The sequence below is a fragment of the Euleptes europaea genome, chromosome 18, assembly GCF_029931775.1.
Source record: "Euleptes europaea isolate rEulEur1 chromosome 18, rEulEur1.hap1, whole genome shotgun sequence".
In the NCBI taxonomy this organism is placed as follows: domain Eukaryota; kingdom Metazoa; phylum Chordata; class Lepidosauria; order Squamata; family Sphaerodactylidae; genus Euleptes; species Euleptes europaea.
This window is the reverse complement of record NC_079329.1, coordinates 33,502,099-33,524,418: the sequence shown is the minus strand read 5'-3', so window position 1 is coordinate 33,524,418 and position 22,320 is coordinate 33,502,099. Positions and strand designations below refer to the sequence as shown.

General features: G+C 48.9%; 1 protein-coding gene across 1 annotated transcript in view; it reads right to left on the bottom strand.

The window, feature by feature from the left end:
• The window catches only part of DNAJC7 (DnaJ heat shock protein family (Hsp40) member C7), a 51,533-nt gene that overhangs the window by 8,819 nt on the left and 20,394 nt on the right, over window positions 1-22,320 (bottom strand). Inside the window, exons 2-7 of the mRNA XM_056864683.1 lie at window positions 20,700-20,788; window positions 12,591-12,715; window positions 12,381-12,494; window positions 8,087-8,161; window positions 1,489-1,607; window positions 385-538 (exon numbers count right to left, since the gene is read on the bottom strand). Of these exons, the coding sequence (XP_056720661.1) occupies window positions 385-538; window positions 1,489-1,607; window positions 8,087-8,161; window positions 12,381-12,494; window positions 12,591-12,715; window positions 20,700-20,788 (676 nt within the window). The remainder of the gene's footprint in view (window positions 1-384; window positions 539-1,488; window positions 1,608-8,086; window positions 8,162-12,380; window positions 12,495-12,590; window positions 12,716-20,699; window positions 20,789-22,320) is intronic.

The following is a 22,320-nucleotide window of genomic DNA, read 5'->3' as shown; positions in this document are numbered from 1 at the left end:
AAGAAGAGTTGGTTTTTATACCCCGATTTTCTCTACCTTTTTAAGGAGAATCAAACCGGCTTACAATTTCCATCCCTTCCTCTCCCCACAACAGACACCTTGCAAGGGAGGTGAGGCTGAGAGAGTTCAGAGAGAACTGTGACTAGCCCAAGGTCACCCAGCAGGCTTCATGTGGAGGAGTGGGGAATCAAACCCGGTTCTCCAGATTAGAGTTCACTGCTCTTAACCACTATACCACGCTGGCTCTCTCATCATGAACCCTTGGCCCTGAACCCTCCCCCCACCAGTAAGCAGCCTTTGCTTGTGTGAACGTGGTACCTCCACGGCACATACTCTAGGACTGTCAGAGGCAACCTTCCTCTCCCAGCTCCTCCCGGCACTTACACGGCAGGCAATGCAGGCCTTGTCGTGGTCTGGAGCCATCCGAAGGGCCTGGACAAAGAACTGCACAGCCTTCTCGATGCAGTCCTCGTAGTAAAGGCAGAGCCCTCGGACGTAGAGGGCGTCGGCGTTTGTGGAGTCTATTCGCAAGATGTCACTGAAAAGCAGATGGAGAAGAGGGGAATCAAAGAACTGAGCAAAGGAGAGTGAGTCGCATCCCCACCAGCGAAGGGGGTGGGCAAAGGCCGAGCACGCATGCCCAAGAACGTTGCAGCCAAATGTAACTGTGTCCGCTACAAATTCATATGCAATGTCTTGGCTCGGTAGCCTGTGGCCATGAAAAAAAACCCTCCTTGCTTGCCATCCTCTCCCCCATTTCAGTCTCCTGCGATGAGCCTTCTGTTCCCCTCGTCCTTCTGGACCGCTCCCTTTCCCATCACAATCTTTCTACTTTCCTCCACATTCCTCTTGGGAGTTTGGCTGGACTCTCCTAGGCCCCTGCTGCTCCTGCTTTCCCAGATTCGTGCTTCTTCTGCCCCTTCGGCTTTACCTCACACTTCCATTACCCTTCTCATAGAATCATAGAGTTGGAAGGGACCACCAGAGTCATCTAGTCCAACCCCCTGCACAATACAGGAAAATTCACAACTACCTCCCCCCCACACCCCCAGTGACCCCTACTCCATGCCCAGAAGATGGCCAAGGTGCCCTCCCTCTCATCATTCTGTAGCACTGAAGGAGCTCAGCCAGCTAGAGACGGTTCTGCCGACTCTGACCACACGGCAGCTCAACCAATCATCGTCAGAGTCTGCAAATTACATCGGCCGCTTGTTTATGGACAGCCAATGGCAAGAGAGACCAGCAGGGGCATCATCACTGCAAGTTGGAAAGAAAGAAACCTGGAACCCTGGAAAGCCAGGGTTTTGCAAGTTCCCCGAGAGCAGAATCAATTACACAAATAACAGGTGTTACTGGCATGGAAACCTCAAGCAAAATTCAGACACAAATCTTGCTTGTCTGCCCAGCTGCTAGCCAAAACTCACTTACAAAGCAGAGAGAGAACCCCCAAAAAATCCATGCCTGCTTTCCAACGGTTGCACTGCGTACCTTGCAACTGACTGTGCTTCAGGATAGCGACCTAGCAATGCTAAGCATTCTGCTTTAAGGATTTTGAATCGGTGACAGGCAGGGGCGAACTCTAGTGCACGATCCATGCAGTAGACCACCTGGTGGGGAGGAAAAAGAAACAGCAGCAGCCAATGAGAATGGAAAAGTCCCGATGGGGCGTGTGGGCATCACCACCAGGCCTGTTGGGAGACCAAAGGGCATTCGTTTTATTTATTTGAAATATTTATATCGCACCATATCTTCTTAACTTAATTAAAACTACTCACTTGACCCAATGGCCTTGAGCAGGAGGAGGAGAAGAGTTGGGTTTTAAATGCCGACTACTTCACCATGCTGGCTCCCTTAGCGGTTTCACGCTATTAAGTTAAAAACAATCCTAATAGCCAGACTCCAGACTTGGACTCGTTTATTTATTCCTATTATTATATCTTGCTACAACTTTGGGGGGGGGGACGACTATGCAACAGCCAAAGCAGCCTTGTGTTCAATGCCTGCTAGGTATGTTGGTCTATGACTGTAATAATAAAGTTTTAATAAAGTTTCAGTGCCTGCTAGGGGCACTTTCTGTTTCTTTCCAATAGGTATACTTGCCCTCCCCGAAGAAGCAGCAAAATCCGTAATTATATCGGAGTGAAATACACATTCCAAAAGACGATGCTCCAATGTATCAATTCGCCCCAACTGACACAAATGCCATCTATTTGAGTAAGGAAGCTTCTTATAGCCACCATCCATTACCTGAGAAGGTTATCGCGTTTAATCTGCCTAACATATACGCTCTTCTGTATTGTGTGTGTGCGCGTGTGTGTTAAGTGCCGTCAAGTCGCTTGTCATCCAAAATGTCCTATCTTTGACAGCCTTGATCAGATCTTGCAAACTGAAGGCTGAGGCGTCCTTTATTGAGTCAATCCATCTCTTGTTGGGTCTTCCTCTTTTCCTGCTGCCCTCAACTTTTCCTAGCATGACTGTCTTTTCCAGTGACACTTGTCGTCTCATGACGTGACCAAAATACGATAGCCTCAGTTACTCTAGGGTCAGTTCAGGCTTGATTTAATCTATAGCCCACTGATTTGTTTTTTTGGCAGTCCACGGAATCCGTAACACTCTCCTCCAACACCACATTTCAAAGGAATCTATTTTCTTCCTATCAGCTTTCTTCACTGTCCAGCTTTCACACCCATACATAGTAATAGGGAATACAATGGCATGAATTAATCTATGGCATGAATTAATCTAGTCTTGGTGACCAGTGACACATCCTTACACTTCAAAATATTTTCTAGCTCCTTCATGGCTGCCCTTCCCAGTCTCAATCTCCTTCTAATTTCTTGGCTGCAGTCTCCCTTTTGGTTGATGGTGGAGCCAAGGAATAGAAAGTCTTCTGTATTGCAGAACAGTTAAATATTTTACATATTTACAGTTAAATATTTTACATATGCAGTAGAGGACTGTTTCCTTAGACTTCAGGCGACTTAAGAAAGCAACCCACAGGGAAAGTGGAAACGACAGAACGTTTCTCGCTGCACTGCCCTTTCTATAGTGATATCTGATCCCAGTACATGGTCCACATCCTGTCAGTTTTTCCAGGAAAATCTGAGGAATTCTATGTTTCCCTTCTTCTCGCAGACTCTTCCCTGGAGATAACTACCCAGGTAGCCAAACTTTTGCCTCCTGAGATCAGCTTGGGTCAAATTGTTCTTCTCTCCTTGCATAATTCAAAGTGTGAGAGAGTGGAGCAGGGGGACCTTTTTTTCTTTTTTTTTTTACAGTAAGCACTACTGCCAAGTACAAAACAGTGTTTCAGGGGTGGGGACACAAATACTTCCTGGTTTTTTGTCTCCCAGCCAGAGTTCTTCGTCACATAAAAATGGATTTAAAAACAAGGCTTGGGTTTCTCCCCCCTTCATTCATTCCTTTAAAAGAGCTCCTTTTTGTGAAATGGATTTTACCACAGCACGGGTTTTCAGGGGGGATGGGACTGGACGTTTTTCTCATAGTAAGCACTACAGCCAATTACAAAGCAGCATTCTCAAGGGGAGGTACTTCTGGATTTGAGCTTAGTGACTTTTGCTGATGCATAGCAATTTTTGAATTCGCTAGAGAAAAGTGTGGGTCAAGCGAGCATTGAACCGCAGGTAAAACTCCCACGCATAAACGACCACAGTCGGTGCCAGACAGTACAAAACCCAGGGCAAAAGACTGCCCAAGGAAGCCTGATTCAGACATGCAGGGCAACAGAGGTGAGAACAAGGTGGTAGAATGGCTAAGAAAGGCCAGCCCCGCTTTAGACTGCAGGTTCCCATATGGAAACGCTCCCTGGTGTTAAAGACTCCCTGCAGACAGAGACCAGCACCGTACACAAAGGCAGCTGTGCTGGTTTTCCGTGGGCAGGAATTCTGGATGCGAAGGAACACTGAAAGCTGCCATTTGAAGCTGCGAACTCCATTCCACCATCTCATTAAGCAGGGGGTTCAACTAGGTGGCCTGGATGGCTCCTTCCAACTCTATGATTCTCCAGCATGTGTAAAGCAGCTCCCATCAAATGGGAGGGGGCAGCATCATGGCTGTGTGATTAAACCCGCACCTGCCCCGATCACATGCACACCTGGGGTGGGGGTCAATTGAAAAGCAAAAGGGAATTTTGTCCCTCTCCAGTCCCATGTGATTTTCTCCCAGCATTAGAGCTGGGGTGCAAAAACACATTGAGGGAAAAGGGCATGTGTATGGGGAGAGGGAGGCAAGAGGGAGGGTTCTGCATCCCTCCCTAGTGAGCTTTCCCCCACTAAATCGGACTCCAACTCCTTCCCTCCACCACACATTCTACACAACCTGAGCAGGTGTGGGTTTAATCACATAGATTTTATCTAGTGTGGCACTGTGTGCCTGCTCTCTGCTCTCTTCTCTGGTGTGCTTTGAGGCACCAGGCACCAGGAAGAGGCACCCCTGCTGCAGGAAGAAACCCCACGCCCCACGTGCCCCCCCCCAACTCTGATCACCCGGGGAAGCAAGAGCAATTCAGCAGGCTAAGAGTGTTCAAGTCAGTGTGTGCGCATATGTGCGAGGGGGGGGGAGGGTCTGAAACAGAGATGACAAATGGGACACTCACACCCCGGGCCTCAATGGGTGACTTCACAACCAAGTTTGCTGCTCCGGGCCAGAAGACAGCTGAACAAGAAGGGGGCCATTGTGTGGCTCCAGCCTCAGCTGGGCTGTCAAACTCTCCCCCCACTTTCCCGCAGGTGACATCACCATTGGGGCGCTGTGGGAAGCGCAGAGACATTCCAGATGATGGAGGGCCACGGGAAGGAGGTGCTTCTTTGGAAACAAAGGGCACGTTTGATGCCTCCCCGAGGGGATGGAGGATGCTGGGGAGAGCCAGCCTGAGCCTCAGATAAGGCAGGGTTCTTCCTTGAAGACAAACTTCAGATTGTCCCTGGCAAGACAGCTGCTCTTCGCAATCTGGAGGCAGCGAAGCAGGAATTCACCAGAAGCTCTAAGATTGAGGCTGTGGAGCTGAAGGTACTCTGACTGTGCGCAGAGGGCACACAGGGACAAGCAAGAGCCGCCGAGGCTGGCTCCGCTGTTCCTCAGTGGAGCCACAAGTCAGAGGGAGACCAAGAACGTTCAGACCCGGGAAGGAACCAGTTTTATTCAGAAACTCACTCCTAGTGAATAAACAACCACAGTGTGGTCCTGTGGATATGGGATTGGGCTTTAAATCTGGGAGACGTGACTTTGAATCCCTACTTAGAAGAAGAAGATGAACAAGGAGTTGGTTTTTATATGCCGACTTTCTCTACCACTTAAGGGAGACTCAGACCGGCTTACAATCACCTTCCCCTCCCCACAACGGACACCCTGTGAGGAAGGTGGGGCTGAGAGAACTCTGTGACTGACCCAAGGTCACCCAGCTGGCTTTGTGTGTAGGAGTGGGGAAACAAATCCAGTTCACCAGATTAGTGTCCGCCGCTCATGTGGAGGAGCGGTGAATCAAACCCGGTTCTCCAGATCAAAGCCTACCGCTCCAAACCACTACACCACAGTGGCTCTCACAGGTACATTGGAGGAGTCTGTTCCCCCTCTCTCCTCATGAGCACCTGCTTCCCCACTCTGCAGAAGAGGGACGCTGCCTGTGAGGAAAGGGATGCCCCACCACATTAGCTCTCACATGACTGCTTTTTATTCTTCCTATCTAGTACTGCTCATACAGCTATAGCCTTGAGCAGAAAATAAAGGAATAAAAATGCATTCCTTAGTGTTATTCCTTTGGTATTTAATTATTGCCCCTATAAATTTTGTCTCAGACAGAGTAACAGAATTATTTGTATCTGATAGGAGCCACGCCACCTGCACCCTCGTACTGCCAGATGCCTTGTTGGACATTTCCATATTTTTAAATGAAGGAGTAATTAAACTGGTCCTCTGGTCATTAAATATAGGATGCTCCATGGTCATATGTTTGATAGTTTCAACTTGGTTGTGTGAGTATCTACATGTTCTATTTGAGTATGGCACTTTCTATTTACTAACTGGTAGTAAAATGCAAATAAGAATTCATAAACAATTTTAGGAGGAACTGAAACACCAAATGGCCTTTAAGAACAACCCAGACCACAGCAGGAAAAACTGGACTTTTCTCAGGACACTATGCAGAAACCCTTCAGCTCAGCGATTTCTGAAGGGAAGTTTCTCAGTACCTTGTCCTAATGTCCTCAATAAGATCAACAAAAGGTAAGCTTTCCTAACAGACAGTTAGAATCACAGAATCATAGAGTTGGAAGGGGCCATACAGGCCTTCTAGTCCAACCCTCTGCTCAGTGCAGGATCAGCCTAGAGCATCCCTGACAAGTGTTCGTCCAGCTGCCACCTGAAGACTGCCAGTGAGGAGGAGCTCACCACTTCCCCAGGCAGCCGATTCCACTGCTGAACTACTCTTACTGTAAAAAACGTTTCCTAATGCCCAGTCGATATCTTTCTGCCCGTAATTTATTACCCATTCTTGCGAGTCCTAGCCTCTGTTGCCAACAGGAACAGCTCCTCTTAAGTTTTCTCTCAAGTTTTCTCTCAATCCCTCCTACAATATGCATAAGGGAGAGTTTGGTGTGTTCTGGTCTCCCTCTCAGTTCATGCTGGGTACAGCAAGACTCAATCAGACTGGCTGGCGTCCTACCGAGATCATGCCAAAGCGTACTCCTCCATGACACTCTGCAACATGTTGTGGTTCTTTGGCAAACAATTTAATATGGAAAGGAACTAACATTGGAAAACAATAATTCAGCTACCCGAGACCATGTCCTACGAAACTGACAAGGCTCTGATACAAAAACCACTGTTGTGGCTCAAAAGCTGTACAGATATGGGGTAGGCAGGCTGGTGTCCGCATGAATTATGGGAGAGGGAGGATGACCATGCCCAAGAAGAAGAAGAGTTGGTTTTTACATGCTGACTTTCTCTACCACTTAAAGAAGACTCAAACTGGCTTACAACCTACTTCCTTTCCCCTCCCCACAACAGACACCTTGTGAGGGAGGTGGGACTGAGAGAGTTCAGAGAGAACGGTGACTGGCCTAAGGTCACCCAGCTGGCTTTGTGTTGAAGAGTGGGGAAACCAACCCGGTTCACCAGATTAGAGTCCACCGCTCATGTGGAGGAGTGGGGAATCAAGCCCACTTCTCCAGATTAGAGTCCACTGCTCCAAACCACTGCTCTTAACCACTACACTTCACTGCCTTCAAGCCTTGAACTGATGGCTGGACATAGTGAGGGCTTACATATGAGGTTCCTCTCCCCCCAGACGGCCGCTTGTCCTCCCCCGCTGAAGAACCTTCATCAGATGAACTCTTCCAATTTATATTTGGGGAGAGATGGAGAGCTTCTCCCTTGCTTGGTATGAAAATTAGGAACTCCTAACTCATGAGTTTGGGGGGAGGAGGAGAAGTATCTGCTCAGACTCCTATTGTGTTTCTGAGGCACTCCCACTTAAAAAATAAAAGCATTTATGGGGAGAGGAGGCTTCACATTGTAGAGGAGCATGCTCAGGGCCTCGCTTGTAGGCATCGATACTATCTCCAGTCACCAACCTCATTTTTAAAGATACAGGTTACAGTCCCAGCTCAGTACTAGCAGAGGAAGGAGAGTTGGCTTTTATATGCCAACTTTCTCTACCACTTAAGGGAGACTCAAACTGGCTTACAATCACCTTCCCTTCTCCTCCCAACAACAGACACCCTGTGAGGTAGGTGGGGCTGAGAGAGAGTGACTTGCCCAAGGTCACCCAGCTGGCTTCATGTGTAGGAGTGGGGAAACAAATCCAGCTCACCAGATTAGACTCCGCTGCTCATGTGGAGGAGTGGGGAATCAAACCTGGTTCTCCAGATCAGAGTCCACCGCTCCAAACCACTGCTCTTAATCACTACACCACGGTGCTCATTCCCCACCATCTCCTGCTAAAAGGATATCAGGCGGCAGAGCTGTGAAGGGCCTCTCCCTGAGTCCTTGGGGAACCAAGGATGATACTGGTGGTGGGGAAGGCGATATGTTGATGCCTGTTGATGAAGTAAAACAGCTTCATACGCACCTTCCGGAAATCTCGCTTCTCGAAGTCTGCTTCTGCGATCTTCTCGTACTCCAGGACAGTTCTGGCGTTGTTAAGCTGAAAGGGAAGACCGGAGCGTGGTCAGTTCTCATCATGTCAGTCTAGAACAGTTATCGAAATTGAAATGTTTAATACGGTCCCAGACCAACAATAAAAAACTTTTACATAATAAAAATAGTAGCTATATACATCAATAAATATGTCCTGCGACCCCCGGAGCCCCGGGAGTCGCCGGACTTGGCGAGGCTCCTCCTCCGTCCCCAAGAGGGGGCAAGCCACAGGAGGAGGCGTCTGAACCGCCATGGGTTCAGGCCGACAGCGGAGCAGGCAGGTGGCGTGGGGAGAAGCAGGGCGATGGGGAAGCGGCCCGACTCCCCCGGGAACTCACCAGGCCCCCCGGTCTCCTTCGCAGGGGGCCGCGAACCTCGCCGGCGGAGGGACGGGCCAGAGGGCGGCAGCAACAGCGGAGAGGGAGAGGGGTGGCGGCCAGGAGGCAGCCCCGAAGAAGAGCGGAGGGGGCGGCGGCCCGCTGGACAGCTGATGGGCGGCCGCGCCCGGAGCGGAAGGGGGCGGGGAAGCCCAGCCCCGTGTCGGGAGGCGGGGATCATGGAAAGGCTGGGAAGCCTGAGAGACGGCAGCTGGGAGGAGGCGGGGAAAGTCACGGGGACGGGTGGAGGGCGGCACCGGGAGGGAGGAGGATAAAAGGGTGGAGGACGCTGAGGCCGAGGAGGAGCACAGGAGGGGTCTTTTTGGATCGACTGGGCAGGCGGCACAGTGATCCTGGCTTCCTCTGCGGGGGAATTCAAGCCAGACTCGCTCCCAGAAAGGTCTGAGGCCAAGGAAGCTCCTCCACCTCGAACTCCTCCTGTACCGGCGGGAGACGTCTCGAGCACAGGGGGGGCAGGGCGCCCCACAAAATATATAATCAAACATTCGTAGGGGAACTATTAAAAACATAAGCGTAACTAGAACACAGTTAAAACTCATTCGTTGGGTTCGACCCATGCTCATCTAGCCTTCATAATTCACTATCCAAATTTGGCCATTTTAAAAGTTAGCTCAGAGTCTTTAACTGAGAAAGGCGAGTCGCTCTAGTGCTCCCTGAGTGGCCAGCTATTACAAGGGAAAGTCTTCTCTTATTTTATTATAAATTTTGAAATCATAAATGACATGTTCCAGGGTCTCTATGCTCCCATCAGACCAAGGGCATACACGTTCACCATAGGGGATCTTCTTGTATCTACCTTCCATTATAGCTGAAGGGAGAGCATTGCAGCGTAACAAGGTAAAGGCCCTCCTATAATCAGGATTTTCCAGATGAACAAGATATGGCATCGGGGTCACATTAGTAAGGGTATTTCGATTGTAACAGACATTTTTAAGTCTATTCAGATCATGCTGTCTTTCTACATCTCGTATTCTTTGCCTTATCAAGACCCTGGCCTGCAAAAACTCCATAGATAAAAGTAGTTCTTGAAGAACAGTTATCTGTGCTGCCTCCCTGCCCCTTTCTCTCCAAAGAAAGGCATCAACATAGAGTTGTTTAGCAGCTTTGTGTGTGTGTGTGTGTGTGTGTGTGTGTGTGTGTGTGTGAAAAATGCTGGAGAATCAGAACTGGAGCTTTTCCTAACATTTTATTTTATTTTTGCTCCTCATATCGGTTCTTAGCAAAACAAAGGGCTGTTACCTCTTATCTCTTATTTCTACCTATCCCCCCTCTCTTTTCTTCATCGACTCCACATTGGCACTGAGTTAAGGGGGCCCTGCCTGCTTATTTATGGCCTTTCAGCAAGTGTTTTGTGGCATTGTGTGCTATCTACGGTTTTAACAGTCAGAAGATTATTGTAGTATGCTTTTAAATTGTTTTATTGATATTATATTGAAAATGTTAAGATTTTATGGTTGTTACCCACCCTGAGCCTGGCCTTGGCTGTGGAGGGTTGGCTATGAATGTGTCCAGAGGAGGGCAACAAAGATGGTGAGGGGTCCAGAGACCAAGTCCTATGAGGAAAGATTGCTGGGTATGTTTAGCCTGAAGAAGAGATGACTGAGAGGGGATATGATAATACCATCTTCAAGTACTTGAAGGGCTGTCATATAGAGTATGGTGCCGAGTTGTTTTCTGTTGCCCCAGAAGGCTGGACCAGAACTTAAATTAAATCAAATTAAATCCAATTGAAATTAAATCAAAAGAGTTTCCGTCTAGACATTAGGAAGAATTTTCTAACAGTTAGAGCAGTTCCTCAGTGGCACAGACTTCCTTGGGAGGTGGTAAGCTCTCCTTCCCTGGAAATTTTTAAGAAGAGGCTAGATGGCCATCTGTCAGCAATGCTGATTCTATGACCTTAGGCAGATCATGAGAGGGTCATCTTCTGGGCACGGAGCAGGGGGTCACTGGGGGTGTGGGTGGGGAGGTAATTTGGAATTTCCTGTATATTGCAGGGGGTTGGACTAGATAACCCTGGTGGGCTCTTCCAACTCTATGATTCTATAAATTGATATAATAAACAAACACAATAGCCTTGCCCTAGCCTTCAGCACCCAGCTTGGTTTTCTATACATCCCAAAATCCATGAGCCCCCCAGATACAGTCTTCTGCCTGTTTTAGAGGTTTGTTTCCTTGAGGAATCAGGTTTCCAGCCTCATGCTTTCAACCGTGTACCTGAATATATATATCAACAACATCCTCATTAGCACATAATCTTGATACTTACAGGACAATGATTAGCACATTACCTTTGATACTTTTTGCAGGACAATGATTCAGCTCAAACCCACCCCTTTCTGACTATATATTACTCTTCCTACACACTTGACACTGGGAGACACTGTCCTTCAGTATTACTCCTCTGAAGATGCCTGCCACAGCTGCTGGCGAAACGTCAGGAAAGAAAATACCAAGACCACGGTCACACAGCCCGGATAACCTACAAGAACCAACATCTGTGAAAGTTTGCAGCGCTTAGGAAGAAACACCTTTGTGTGCTCTATGGATCAGGAGTGCTGATTCTTTGAGAGCTGCCAATCTGGAGAACTGAAATGCAACCTGGTAACCTGCTTCTCAACATTAACAGTGAATAAGGGATTTTAAGTGGTTTATGTTGCACTCTCTAGCTCTTGTAGAGGCAAAGCAGAGCATGTACAACAGAAGGTTGATTCATTTGAAGTGTGGTGTTGGAGGAAAGTTTTATGGCCACCGTGGACTACGAAAAAGACAAATCAATGGGTTCTAGATCAAATCAAGCCTGAACTCTGCCCTAGAAGCTAAAATGACCAAACTGAGGCTATCGTACTTTGGTCACGTTATGAGAAGACAAGAGTCACTGGAAAAGACAATACTGCTAGGAAAAGTTGAAGGCAGCAGGAAAAGATAAAGACCCAACAGGAGATGGATTGACTCTATAAAGGAAGCCACGGCCCTCAGTTTGCAAGACCTGAGCAAGGATGCTTGGGAAGTCATTGATTCATAGGGTCACCGTAAGTCGGAGGTGACTTGATGGAACATCACACACACAAAGCCAAAGGCATTTTGCTTACTTTTTCACCACCAGAAAAGCTGGAAGGATCCAACTCACACCGATTCCTGCTGAATTTTAATGGAACCTCAAATTCATTCAAAGGCAACCAGGCACATCTTTAATAAACTAAGAGCGCTTTCACACATGCCGAATAATGCACTTTCCCCCCCACTTTCAATGTACTTTAACAGTCAGAGAGCCAGCGTGGTGTAGTGGTTAAGAGCAGTGGTTTGGAGTGGAGGACTCTGATCTGGAAAACCGGGTTTGATTCCCCGCTCCTCCACATGAGTGGCAGAGGCTAATCTGGTGAACTGGATTTGTTTCCCCACTTCTCCACATGAAGCCAGCTGCATGACCTTGGGCAAGTCACAGCTCTATTAGAGCTCTCTCAGCCCCACCAACCTCACAGGGTGTCTGTTGTGGGGAGGGGAAGGAAAGGTGATTGTAAGCCAGTTTGAATCTTCCTTAAGTGGTAGAGAAAGTCGGCATATAAAAACCAACTCTTCTTCTTCATTTGCAAGTGGAGTTTGAAGTTTCACACGGTAAAACCTAGCTGTGAATTGCTTTGAAAGTGGATTGAAAGAGCATTATTTGGCATGTGTGAAAGCTCCTATATATAGTTAACACACTTACAGGCTGTTGCATCTTGACACTGTGTAATGGTGAAACAGGAATGGTTTACACTGCTGCCACGGCACAGTCACTGGGGAGGAGTTACCTATTTCTTTCCAGACATATTGAGCCTTTTATCACCTTACCTCTAGCTGTGCTTGTGCATTTTTGTGATCCAGTTCTAGAACTCGTTGGAAGCAGCGGCTGGCAGCCATGGCATTGCCCAGAGACAGGTGGCACTTGCCCTCCCGAAGGTGTCCCTGAGAAGGCAAGGAGAGACAGGGGAAAAACCCTTTTCTTGCAGGCATTAAAAATAGGGGTTAGAACCAGTGGAGCTACACATGGAGATCACATACCCTCAAAAAGCTATCATCCATCCTGATAGACTGCTGGGCGTCCCCAAGCGCCTCCCGGAATTTACCCAGCATCATCAGAGTGGCTGCTCGGTTTCCATAGTAACTGGCATTGCTGGGACACGCATCTGAGGACACGTAACAGGACAGGCGTTAGTAAAACCAGAATGAAAGCCCTCCCCTGGCATCGAAGTCTCATAGTTCTGTTATAGGTTTAAAAAAAGTCAACATGATCACAATTTTGCTCACTTTCTTAAAGATTTTGAAGTCTAAGAGGAGTTTTTTTTTGCATTATTGTTCTTCAGCAATCACTTGATCTAAGAAGAAGAGTTAGTTTTTATATGCCAACTTTCTCTACCACTTAAGGGATACTCAGACTGGGTTACAATCACCTTTCCTTCCCCTCCCCACAACAGACACCCTGTGAGGTAGGTGGGGCTGAGAGCTCTTAATAGAACTGTAACTTGCCCAAGGTCACCCAGCTGGGTTCACCAGATTAGCATTTTTATCATCATCAACCTTTATTGCTCATTGACAGAGTCTTAAGCATCTACATTGTACCAGATTAGCCTCCGCCGCTCATGTGGAGGAGCAGGGAATTAAACCCGGTTCTCCAGATAAGAGTCCACCGCTGCAAACCACCGCTCTTAACCACTACACCACGCTGGCTCGATCTATTGGTAGAGAGGCAGTTCCCTTTACCAATCAAGAAGGCAGTGAACTAAGACCATGCTTGCATGGGGAAGGGATCTCAACAGAGCTGGGGTACAAGTATGCCTTGGACTGAGAATGAGTCCACTCCAGCCGCTGAAAGTAGAAAGAGCCTTGGATACTCACCGCGAAGGCTCCTTCTGCTCTGAGATATGAAGGGCATCTGAAGAGTGGGTGTTTCTGTGCTTCGCTTTCTTCGGGAGGCAGAAGGAGACTTCCACTTCCTGTCTCCTGAGGGAAACGCCCCTCTGCCGCTCAGTTTAAAAACTTTCCGAGCAAGAAGACTCAAAAAATATTTAAAAGGAAGGAAGTAACATATAAAACAACACATAGAGAACATGTGTAACCTGAACTGGGAATTAAAACTGATACTTGTGTTGGAAGACATAAGAGGCAGCGATTCTCCAACTGTGGAAATTTTCAGAAGAGCCCAGTTTCTGAACTTTAACTAACTGCTGAAACTTTATTAATTAGTGGGAATAGGTATCCGAATCTCTGGGAGGGGCAGATGTCCTTCGTATCTCAGAGCAGAAGGAGACTTCACGGTGAGTATCCAAGGCTCTTTCTTGCTCTGAGAGAGAAGGGCATCTGAAGAGTGGGACATATCAGAGCTGTCCCCTGGCAAATCTCCTCTACGGATGCCCGGCAGTCAAAGGCAGTGGATGTGGCAGCACTCCTGACCGAATGGGCTGTGATCCCTGATGGCACTGGAAGGTTACTGGACCTGTAGGCTTGTGCAATACAGTTTTTTATTGATTTACTGATGGAGGCCCACAACATGGGTTTGCCTTTATTCGGGGAAGTGAGGTTAATAAAGAGGGAGTCTGAGGTCCTGATAGATTGTGTCCGCTTAAGATAAACTCATAAAGCCCTCCTCAAATCCAGGGAGTGCCACTCCTTTTCCTTTGCTGATTTGGGCAGAAGGAGGGTAACACTATCTTCTGTTCCCTATGGAAATTTGAATTAATCTTTGGGCAGAAGGATGGGTCTGGTCTAAGTACTACTTTATCTTTATGAAAGGTGCATAGGCCCGGTCTGATGGAGAGGGTGCCTAGTTCCGAAACTCTAAGAGCGGAGGTTACTGCTGTCAGAAATAAGGTTTTCATTCTCAGCCATTTAATGTCCACCTGGCGGAGAGGCTCAAACGGTGTCTTAGTTAAGGCGGTTAGGACTGTGTGTAGTCTCCAAGTAGGAAACTTATGGGAGACAGGGGGAGAAGCTAGAGTAACATCTTTTAAGAAGGCCTGTATGTGGGGGTGTCTAGTATTAGGATAACTTGAAACTCTAGGCACTATGGTTGCTATGGCCGCCAACTGTCTCCAGAGGGTAGAAGGTTTTAGACCCTGCCTGCGACCCTCCTGAAGGAAGGAGAGGATGTCAAAAACCCTTGGTTGTATATGCGAATGGTGGAGGGTTTTCTGGCCGCCAGGATGGTTTTGGTGATCTCAGAGGGGTAGCCGAGGGCTATGAACCTGTCCCTTTCAATGCCCAGGTGGTCAGCCTGTACCAGCCTGGATTGGGATGCAAGATCGGACCTTGGTGGAGAAGGTCGTGTCTGTTCGAAAGTCTCCAAGGATCTTGGAAGGAGAGCTCTACTAGTGTTGGAAACCACGGGCGGCGAGGCCAGAATGGTGCTACTAAGATGACCAAGGCCTTCAGGAGGCGAACCCGTCTCAGCACTCGTTGAAGTAACGGTAGCGGGGGAAATGCGTAGAGCAGATCGTTGGGCCAGGGAGTCACCAAGGCGTCTGTCTGCTCCGCTCTGCTGGCACCGTGAGAAGAACCGTGGCAGCTGGTTGTTGTCCCTTGTGGCGAAAAGGTCCAAGGCTGGGTGACTGAACTTGAGAGTGATCATGCGGAACACTTCGCGGTGCAGGGTCCACTCTGCTTCGCTCAGGATTTCTCTGCTCAGCCAGTCCACCTGTACGTTCAGAGTTCCCTGAATGTGTTCCGCCGAGAAAGAGGCTAGGTTGGTCTCGGCCCATAGCATCAGCAGTCTGGCTTCCCTGTTCAGGATTGAGGAGCGAGAGCCTCCCTGTTTGTTGATATGTGCCTTTGCGGCCACATTGTCCATTCTTACTAGGAGGTCCGCCCCTTGGAGTTGAGACTGGAAATGCTGTAGGGCTTTCAGTATGGCGCGAATCTCTAGGGCGATGATGTTCAGCTTCTTCTCCCTAGGATTCCAACCCCCCCCCCCCGGGCTGGCTGGCCCCGGAATGTGGCTCCCCACCCGGAAAGGCACGCGTCGGTGAAGATTTGGACTGGAGTGGGTCTAATGAATAGGAGATCCTTCGAGAGGTTTGAAGGAGTCGACCACCATTTTAGGCTGAGTTTCACTAGAGGTGGGACAATCAGTTTTCTGTCACGTTTTCTGGTGATATCCTTCTGATAAGGATTGAGGAAGTCCTGTAAAGGTCTCGATTGGAGTCTCGCCCACTGCACCGCTGGGATGCAGGATATCATTAGGCCCTGAAACCTGGCCAGGGACATAAGCCAGGAAGATCTGGCTTTCATGGTCTCCCTGGAGATGGAGCACATCTTGAGGATCTTGTCCTCTGGAAGGATTAGTCGGTTTGAATTCGTATTGATGAATACCCCGAGATGCCTGAGGTTCTGTGACGGAGACAGCTGGCTCTTTTTGTGGTTGACTAGGAACCCGTGGCTTGCCAGCATCTGTAAGACGATGTCTGTGTGTGTCTTGCATTGTTCTAGAGACGATGCGCAGATCAATAGGTCATCTAGATAGGGGTGTATTCTTATGCCCTTCTTGCGGGCCACCACAACTAGAGTCACCATGATTTTGGTGAAAATTCGAGGGGCGGAGGACAATCCAAAGGGGAGGGCCCGGAATTGGTAATGGAGATTGTGAAACCGGAAACGGAGGAACTTGCGGTGGGACGGGTGGATAGGAATATGGAGGTAGGCTTCGATGAGATCTATTGAAGAGAGGAAGTCCCCTGGTCTCAGGGCCTCTGAGATCAGCTTCAGTGTCTCCATTCAGAATTTTTTGTACTGTACAAATCTGTTTAGGAACTTTAGATCGAGGATGGCGCGCCAACTCCCATCTCTTTTTGGAACAGTAAAGAAGACTGAATAAACTCCGAACGATCATTCCTGGAGAGGGACCTGTTCCACGGCCTGAATGTCCAGGAGATGTTGTATCGCTGACAGGGTTCTCAGTTGTTTCTCTTTGTTCCTGAAGCGTGGAGAAGGGGCCAAGCGATCTGGAGGGACTCTGGTAAATTCTATTGCGTAACCTAATGAGATAATTTGAAGAGCCCAGGGATCTGGGCAGGAGGCAGCCCATTGGGTGTCAAAGAGGTTGAGCCTGCCCCCCACAGGCTGACTGGGGGAGCCATTGTTTTTGTTGTCTGGGACCTTTATCCCCCCGATCGGATTGGAAATTTGAGAAGAGAGGGGACTTAGAGAATATCCCTCCCCTGCAAAAGGACCCACGATTGGAGGTCCACTGATTGCTTTTGTTATCTGGATGGAACCTGGACAGGGAGTGATAGGAACGAAAGGGGGTCTGGTTAGAGAAGCCCTTACTATCCCTACGGAGCACCTTTGGTAGTGCCTTCTTTTTATCCTTGCTTTCCACTAATATGGGCTCCAAGGTATCTCCGAATAGTTTGTAACCTTGATGGGGTAACCCATGAGGACTATCTTAGATCTATGCTCCACCTGCCAGGGGCGGACCCACATAGCTCTTCGGGCAGAGGAGGTAGTGGCCATGGCCCTGGCTGAGAAAGACATAGTGTCCAAAGTTGAGTCGGCTAGAAAGGACACAGCCTTGAGGATTCTAGACACGCCCTCTAGGGCACTCCTATTCTCCTCTGGGATAAGTTGAGCCAGCTTTCTGGCCCACACAATGGCTGCTCTGGAAACCAGAGCCAAAGTGATGGACGCGCTAATGGCCATAGCAGATGCTTCGTGAGACCTCTTACATGCTAGATCCACCTTCTGGTCAACTGGATCCTTTATCATAACCTGGCCCTCTTCAGTGGCTAGATCTGCTGAGTGTAAGGCTGTGACCGGAGATTCTACCCCGGGGACACTGAGCAGAGTGGTGGTGTCATTAGCCAAATTGTACAACTTTTTGGCAGTCTGAGGGAAACGCTTCCCTGCTAAGGGTTTTGCCCATTCAGCTTTGATAAGGCCAGTAAAATAATCAGGCACAGGAATAGCCCTGGAAGACACCTCGTGCATATGGAAGAATTCTTTTGAACCCTTCAGCTTTTCAGAAGAACCAGAGTTGGCATCCTCTGACAGATCAAGAGCTGCGAGAGTCTTAGTTAGAAGGGATGGAAAATCACCGATATTAAAAATTCTATTTTGCTTATTTTCCACTATGACGTCTTCTCCGTCGGAGGAGAATTCGCCTTCCTCTTTCTCCTCCACTTCATCATCAGTAGAGAAGGGGGAGGTGTCTGGCTCTTGTAATCGTGCCAGAGTATGCGACTGAACTTTCGTGACTGCCTTAGTAAGGTCTTTACTGACCTCTGACCCCAAGCCCCTGTTCTCCCAATTCTGTCTGTGACCAGAAGGGGGGGTGCCTTAGTAAGAGGGAGTGCCTTGTCTGTGCCTTGGTAAGAGGGAGCCGGGAAAGCCAGATGAGCCACTCATAGCCCCTCTGTGAAGGCGTCTCGCACTAGGGCAAAGAGTTCTGCCCTCAAAAATTCCATTCCCCCACCCCAGCCGAAGGAGGAGGGAACAAATACATTACCCCCGGAGGACTGCTGGCTGACTCCTGAGGAGGCAGGAAATGAAGCGGCCCTTAGTGGAGTCGGAGCGACCGTCGCCACTGTTTACTCTGGGCCAACTGTGACCTCCCGGGTGTCTGTTAGGAATGGAGCGGACCCGGCCGCTGTGTGTCCTTGGGCGCCGGGACGGAACGGACCCGGTCACTGTGTGTCCCTGGGCACCAATCAACAGCAGATTGTCTGCTGCCGCTGCCGACGACCTCGGGGACTTGCTAGTACGAGTGGCGGCAAGGAGGCGCTTAGCAGCCTCGCCTTGCGCCGACCTGGCTCTCTTTCTCTTGCCCAAAGAGCCGCTCCCTGATTTAGATTTACTTTTCGAGGCGGTTGCCTTGCTGCAGGAGGGGAGTTCCAGCTCCTTAGCAGCAGCTAGCAGGGAGGGGTCTAGATTGGCTGGGGTAATGAAGTGGTCGGTCCGATCCTCCGCCATTTTGTCCTGGCGGGAAAAATCACCTCTCTGAGAGAGAGGGGAGGAAAAGGGGGCAAGGAGTTAGAAAGAAGCTAAATTAGAATAAATTGAGGAAGGGAAGACAGATTTCGTTTGGATAAATATAGTGAAATTACCATATTTTTCTCTCCATAAGACGCACTTTTTTCCTCCTCAAAAGTGAGGGGAAATGTCTGTGCGTCTTATGGAGCGAATGTGTGTGAATCCGGCCCCGGGGAGAAGGGCAAAGCTGCCTAGGCAGCGCAGAGCAGTTTAACCTCCCCCCTCCCCCCCCGGTCGGGAGGCTCAGCTGTTGGGCGGGGACCGCTCAACAGCTGAGCCTCGAGACCGGGAAGAACGGGGGTGGGTGGGTGCGGAGGTTAAACTGCTCTGCGCTGCCTGCCCAGGCAGCGCAGAGCAGTTTAACCTCCCCCCGCGCTTCCCGGTCCCGAGGCTCAGCTGGTGGTCGGGTCCCCGCTCAACAGCTGAGCCTCAAGACCGGTAAGCGCGGGGGTGGGTGGGTGCGGAGGTTAAACTGCTCTGCGCTGCCTGGGCAGGCAGCGCAGAGCAGTTTAACCTCCCCCCACGCTGCCTGCCCAGGCAGCGCAGAGCAGTTTAAATCCCCCCCGCCCGGCTTCCAGGGACTCCCTGGAAGCCGGGCGGGGGAGGGGGTCTTGAAAGTGCTCTCTGCTGCCTGGGATAGCAGCGCAGAAGAGTTTAAAGACACCCCCCCGCTGGGCTTCCAGGGAGTCCCTAGAAGCCGGGCGGGGGGGGGTCTTGAAAGTGCTCTGTGCTGCCTGGGATGGCAGCGCGGAGGAGTTTAAAGACCCTCCCCGCCGGGCTTCCAGGGAGTCCTTAGAAGCCGGGCGGGGGGGGGGGGTCTTGAAAGTGCTCTGCGCTGCCTGGGATGGCAGCGTGGAGAACTTTCAAGACCCCCCGCCCGGCTTCCAGGGACTCTGCTTTAAAGCCTCCTCTAAAAACTTGTTTTCCTCCTCTAAAAACTAGGTGCGTCTTATGGTCAGGTGCGTCTTATGGAGCGAAAAATACGGAAATAAAGAAAGACCTTTCCTAAATTCTCTATGCAGAGAGCTGTAAAAAACCGCTCTCCCGATAGCGAGGCAGGAAAAGAACTGAGCGGCAGAGGGGCGTTTCCCTCAGGAGACGGGAAGTGGAAGTCTTTTGGATTCCTGCCTCCTGAAGTAAGAAAAGCACAGAAACACCCACTCTTCATATGTCCTTCTCTCTCAGAGCGAGAAACAATCCTGGAAAGCAGCTTTGGGACTAGGGTGAGCTTTCCAAATTGAACCATACTCCTTTGGGCCTTTGGCTGGCTACAATTTGACAAAAAAATCCCCAGGGGAGGAAAAGCAGTGAAATGGGAAACAGGAGTGGTAGAGCACATACTCTGCATGCAGAAGGCTCCAGGTTCAACCACAATTGAATGATTTTAAATAGCAAGGTGTGGGAAAGAACTTTTTTATGCCGGGAACATGAGAGAGCCACTGCCAATCAAAGACCAATGCTCTCGCCCAAGGCAAGGTACACTTGTATGTTTGTAAACATTAGTTTTCCTGATTTCAATGCCAATACCTTTTCAATGATTTCAATGCCAATACAGAGCAGAGCAATGACACATATATATGAGTTTAGAAAACAAAGCAGCCCTAGAGAGTAATAATTTATTTTCTTTTCCCTTAGCAAATCCAAGTTACACACCAGGGGACTGTCCCCTTCTCCTCGCAAGCAAATGATACTGTTTCCACAACAGAGACCTTGTAAGGCAGGTCAGGCTGAGAGAGTTCGGAGAGAACTATCACTGGCCCAAGGTCACCCAGCAGGCTTCGTGTGGAGGAGCAGAGAATCAAACCTGGTTCTCCAGATTAGAGTCCGCTGCTCATGTGGAAGAGCGGGGAATCAAACCCGGTTCTCCAGATTAGAGTCCGCTGCTCATGTGGAGCAGTGGGGAATCAAACCCGGTTTTCCAGATTAGAGTCTGCTGCTCTTAACCACTACACCTGAAGATATCCAGGATCAAATTCCTGATCTGCCATAGTGACTGACTTTGGGCCAATCAGTCTCTCAACCTAGCCTACCTCTCAGGATTGTTGTGAGGATACAGAGAGGAGAGCCATGAATCCTGAAAGTCCATGAAGGAAAGCCAAAGGAAGATGTAACCAATGTCAACCAAACTCGCCCTTTCCCCCTGCTTCTCACCTATGGCTTTTGTATAGTAGTTATATGCTTCATTGTAGTCTTTCTTGGCGTAAAAGGCATTCCCTTGCTCCTTGAAGGACTCTGCTTCTCTGGAAGAAAAGAAGACATTAGAACTTGCAAGAGGCTGCAGCACCCAGGACACAGAAATCAACAGGAGGGGGGGGGATCATATGATCACCAGAGCTACAGAGGACGAAGGGACTCCCCCCACCCCCCAATATAGGCTGCCTAGCTGTAGCAATCCTTAACATACACCCTTCTTTTCAGTGAAAGAACATTAAGATACTAGGCAGCTGCTCGCAGTTAACCAACTGATAACATTAGATTTAGACAGGGCTTCTATCTGTGATCACGCTATGCAAAAATCAAACAAACTAGTCTAAATTTCTAACACAGACATCTCAACAAGGCATGGACAGATTACCTATAAACAGCCACTCGAGGGTTGTCACTAGATCATTAAGAAAACTTCTTAGCCAGTTAATCATATGGATTTTAGTCAATTAAATTCACACACATTTGCATATGAATAAAGACAGCTGTGAAGAAAAAGGTGTGCTTTGTTTTAGCTGTGTTGATTAAACGGGGGCATATGTTTAGCTTCTTACTCTTGACATAGCCATGCGGATCTCACGCCCTTCACCTGGAGAGAACCTCATCTACCTGCCCTGCTTGGGATGTCTCTTGGCTGCTTTCTCCTGGCACCAGCAATCTGGGACTGTGCCTGTTATATACAAGGAAATCACCAACATAGGTTTAACAAAGGGGAACAGATCTTGACAAAGAAATCTCTGGAATACAGTCTGTTTTCAGGATACAGCTGGAAGGATCTGCCAAGGGAGGGGGAAACCTCACCCAGGCTTCTCTCCAAATTCGGAAGAGAGGCAAACATTTGCATTCCAGCTGAAGAACAGTAAGATGTTACACAGGTGTCTGTTTACGTTTCAAGAGTCTTTGGTGCACTTTTATGTTTACACTTTGGTAGAATAAATTCACAAGAGGCACTCTGGGGAGGAGGAAGCGGCACTGAATGCACAGGAAACAGAAAAGTGCAACGTGATGTAAACATGTTGCTCACCTCCTTCCTCTCTGCACCAAAATTTTGCTTGTGCTATTCTAGGCCTATATGCCCGTGTCCCCAAAGAAAAAGACAAGAATAGCTGCCCTAGCTTTTAAAAGTAAACTGCACTATAGAGAGGGGTAAATTACAGAGGACATCTAAAAGGAAGATGATTTTAAACCTAGGCAATTTAGATCATCCCCCCCCCCAAGAAAGAGGCGACTTTAAATTACTGATTTAATTCAGGATTTTCACATTCTAGTTTGCATATTGCTTGCTATAACAAAACATACTGCAATTATGTTTTGCAGTTAAAGGGGACATGCGTATAACACAGGAACGGGGGCGAAAACCTATAAGCGCTGCTGGGATTTTGAGGAAGGGAAATAGGAACCACCACAAAATGACTACCACGGAGGTAGGGCAAAAAGTGGGTCCCAAAAGATCCTAAAAAATGGGCGGCCCTAAGACAAGCAACCTCCTATAATGCAGGCAGCTGCTTCCGAATAGGAACTCCCTGCAGATGCGAAGGGGATGCCCCCTGGGCTCTTCTCCTGTACC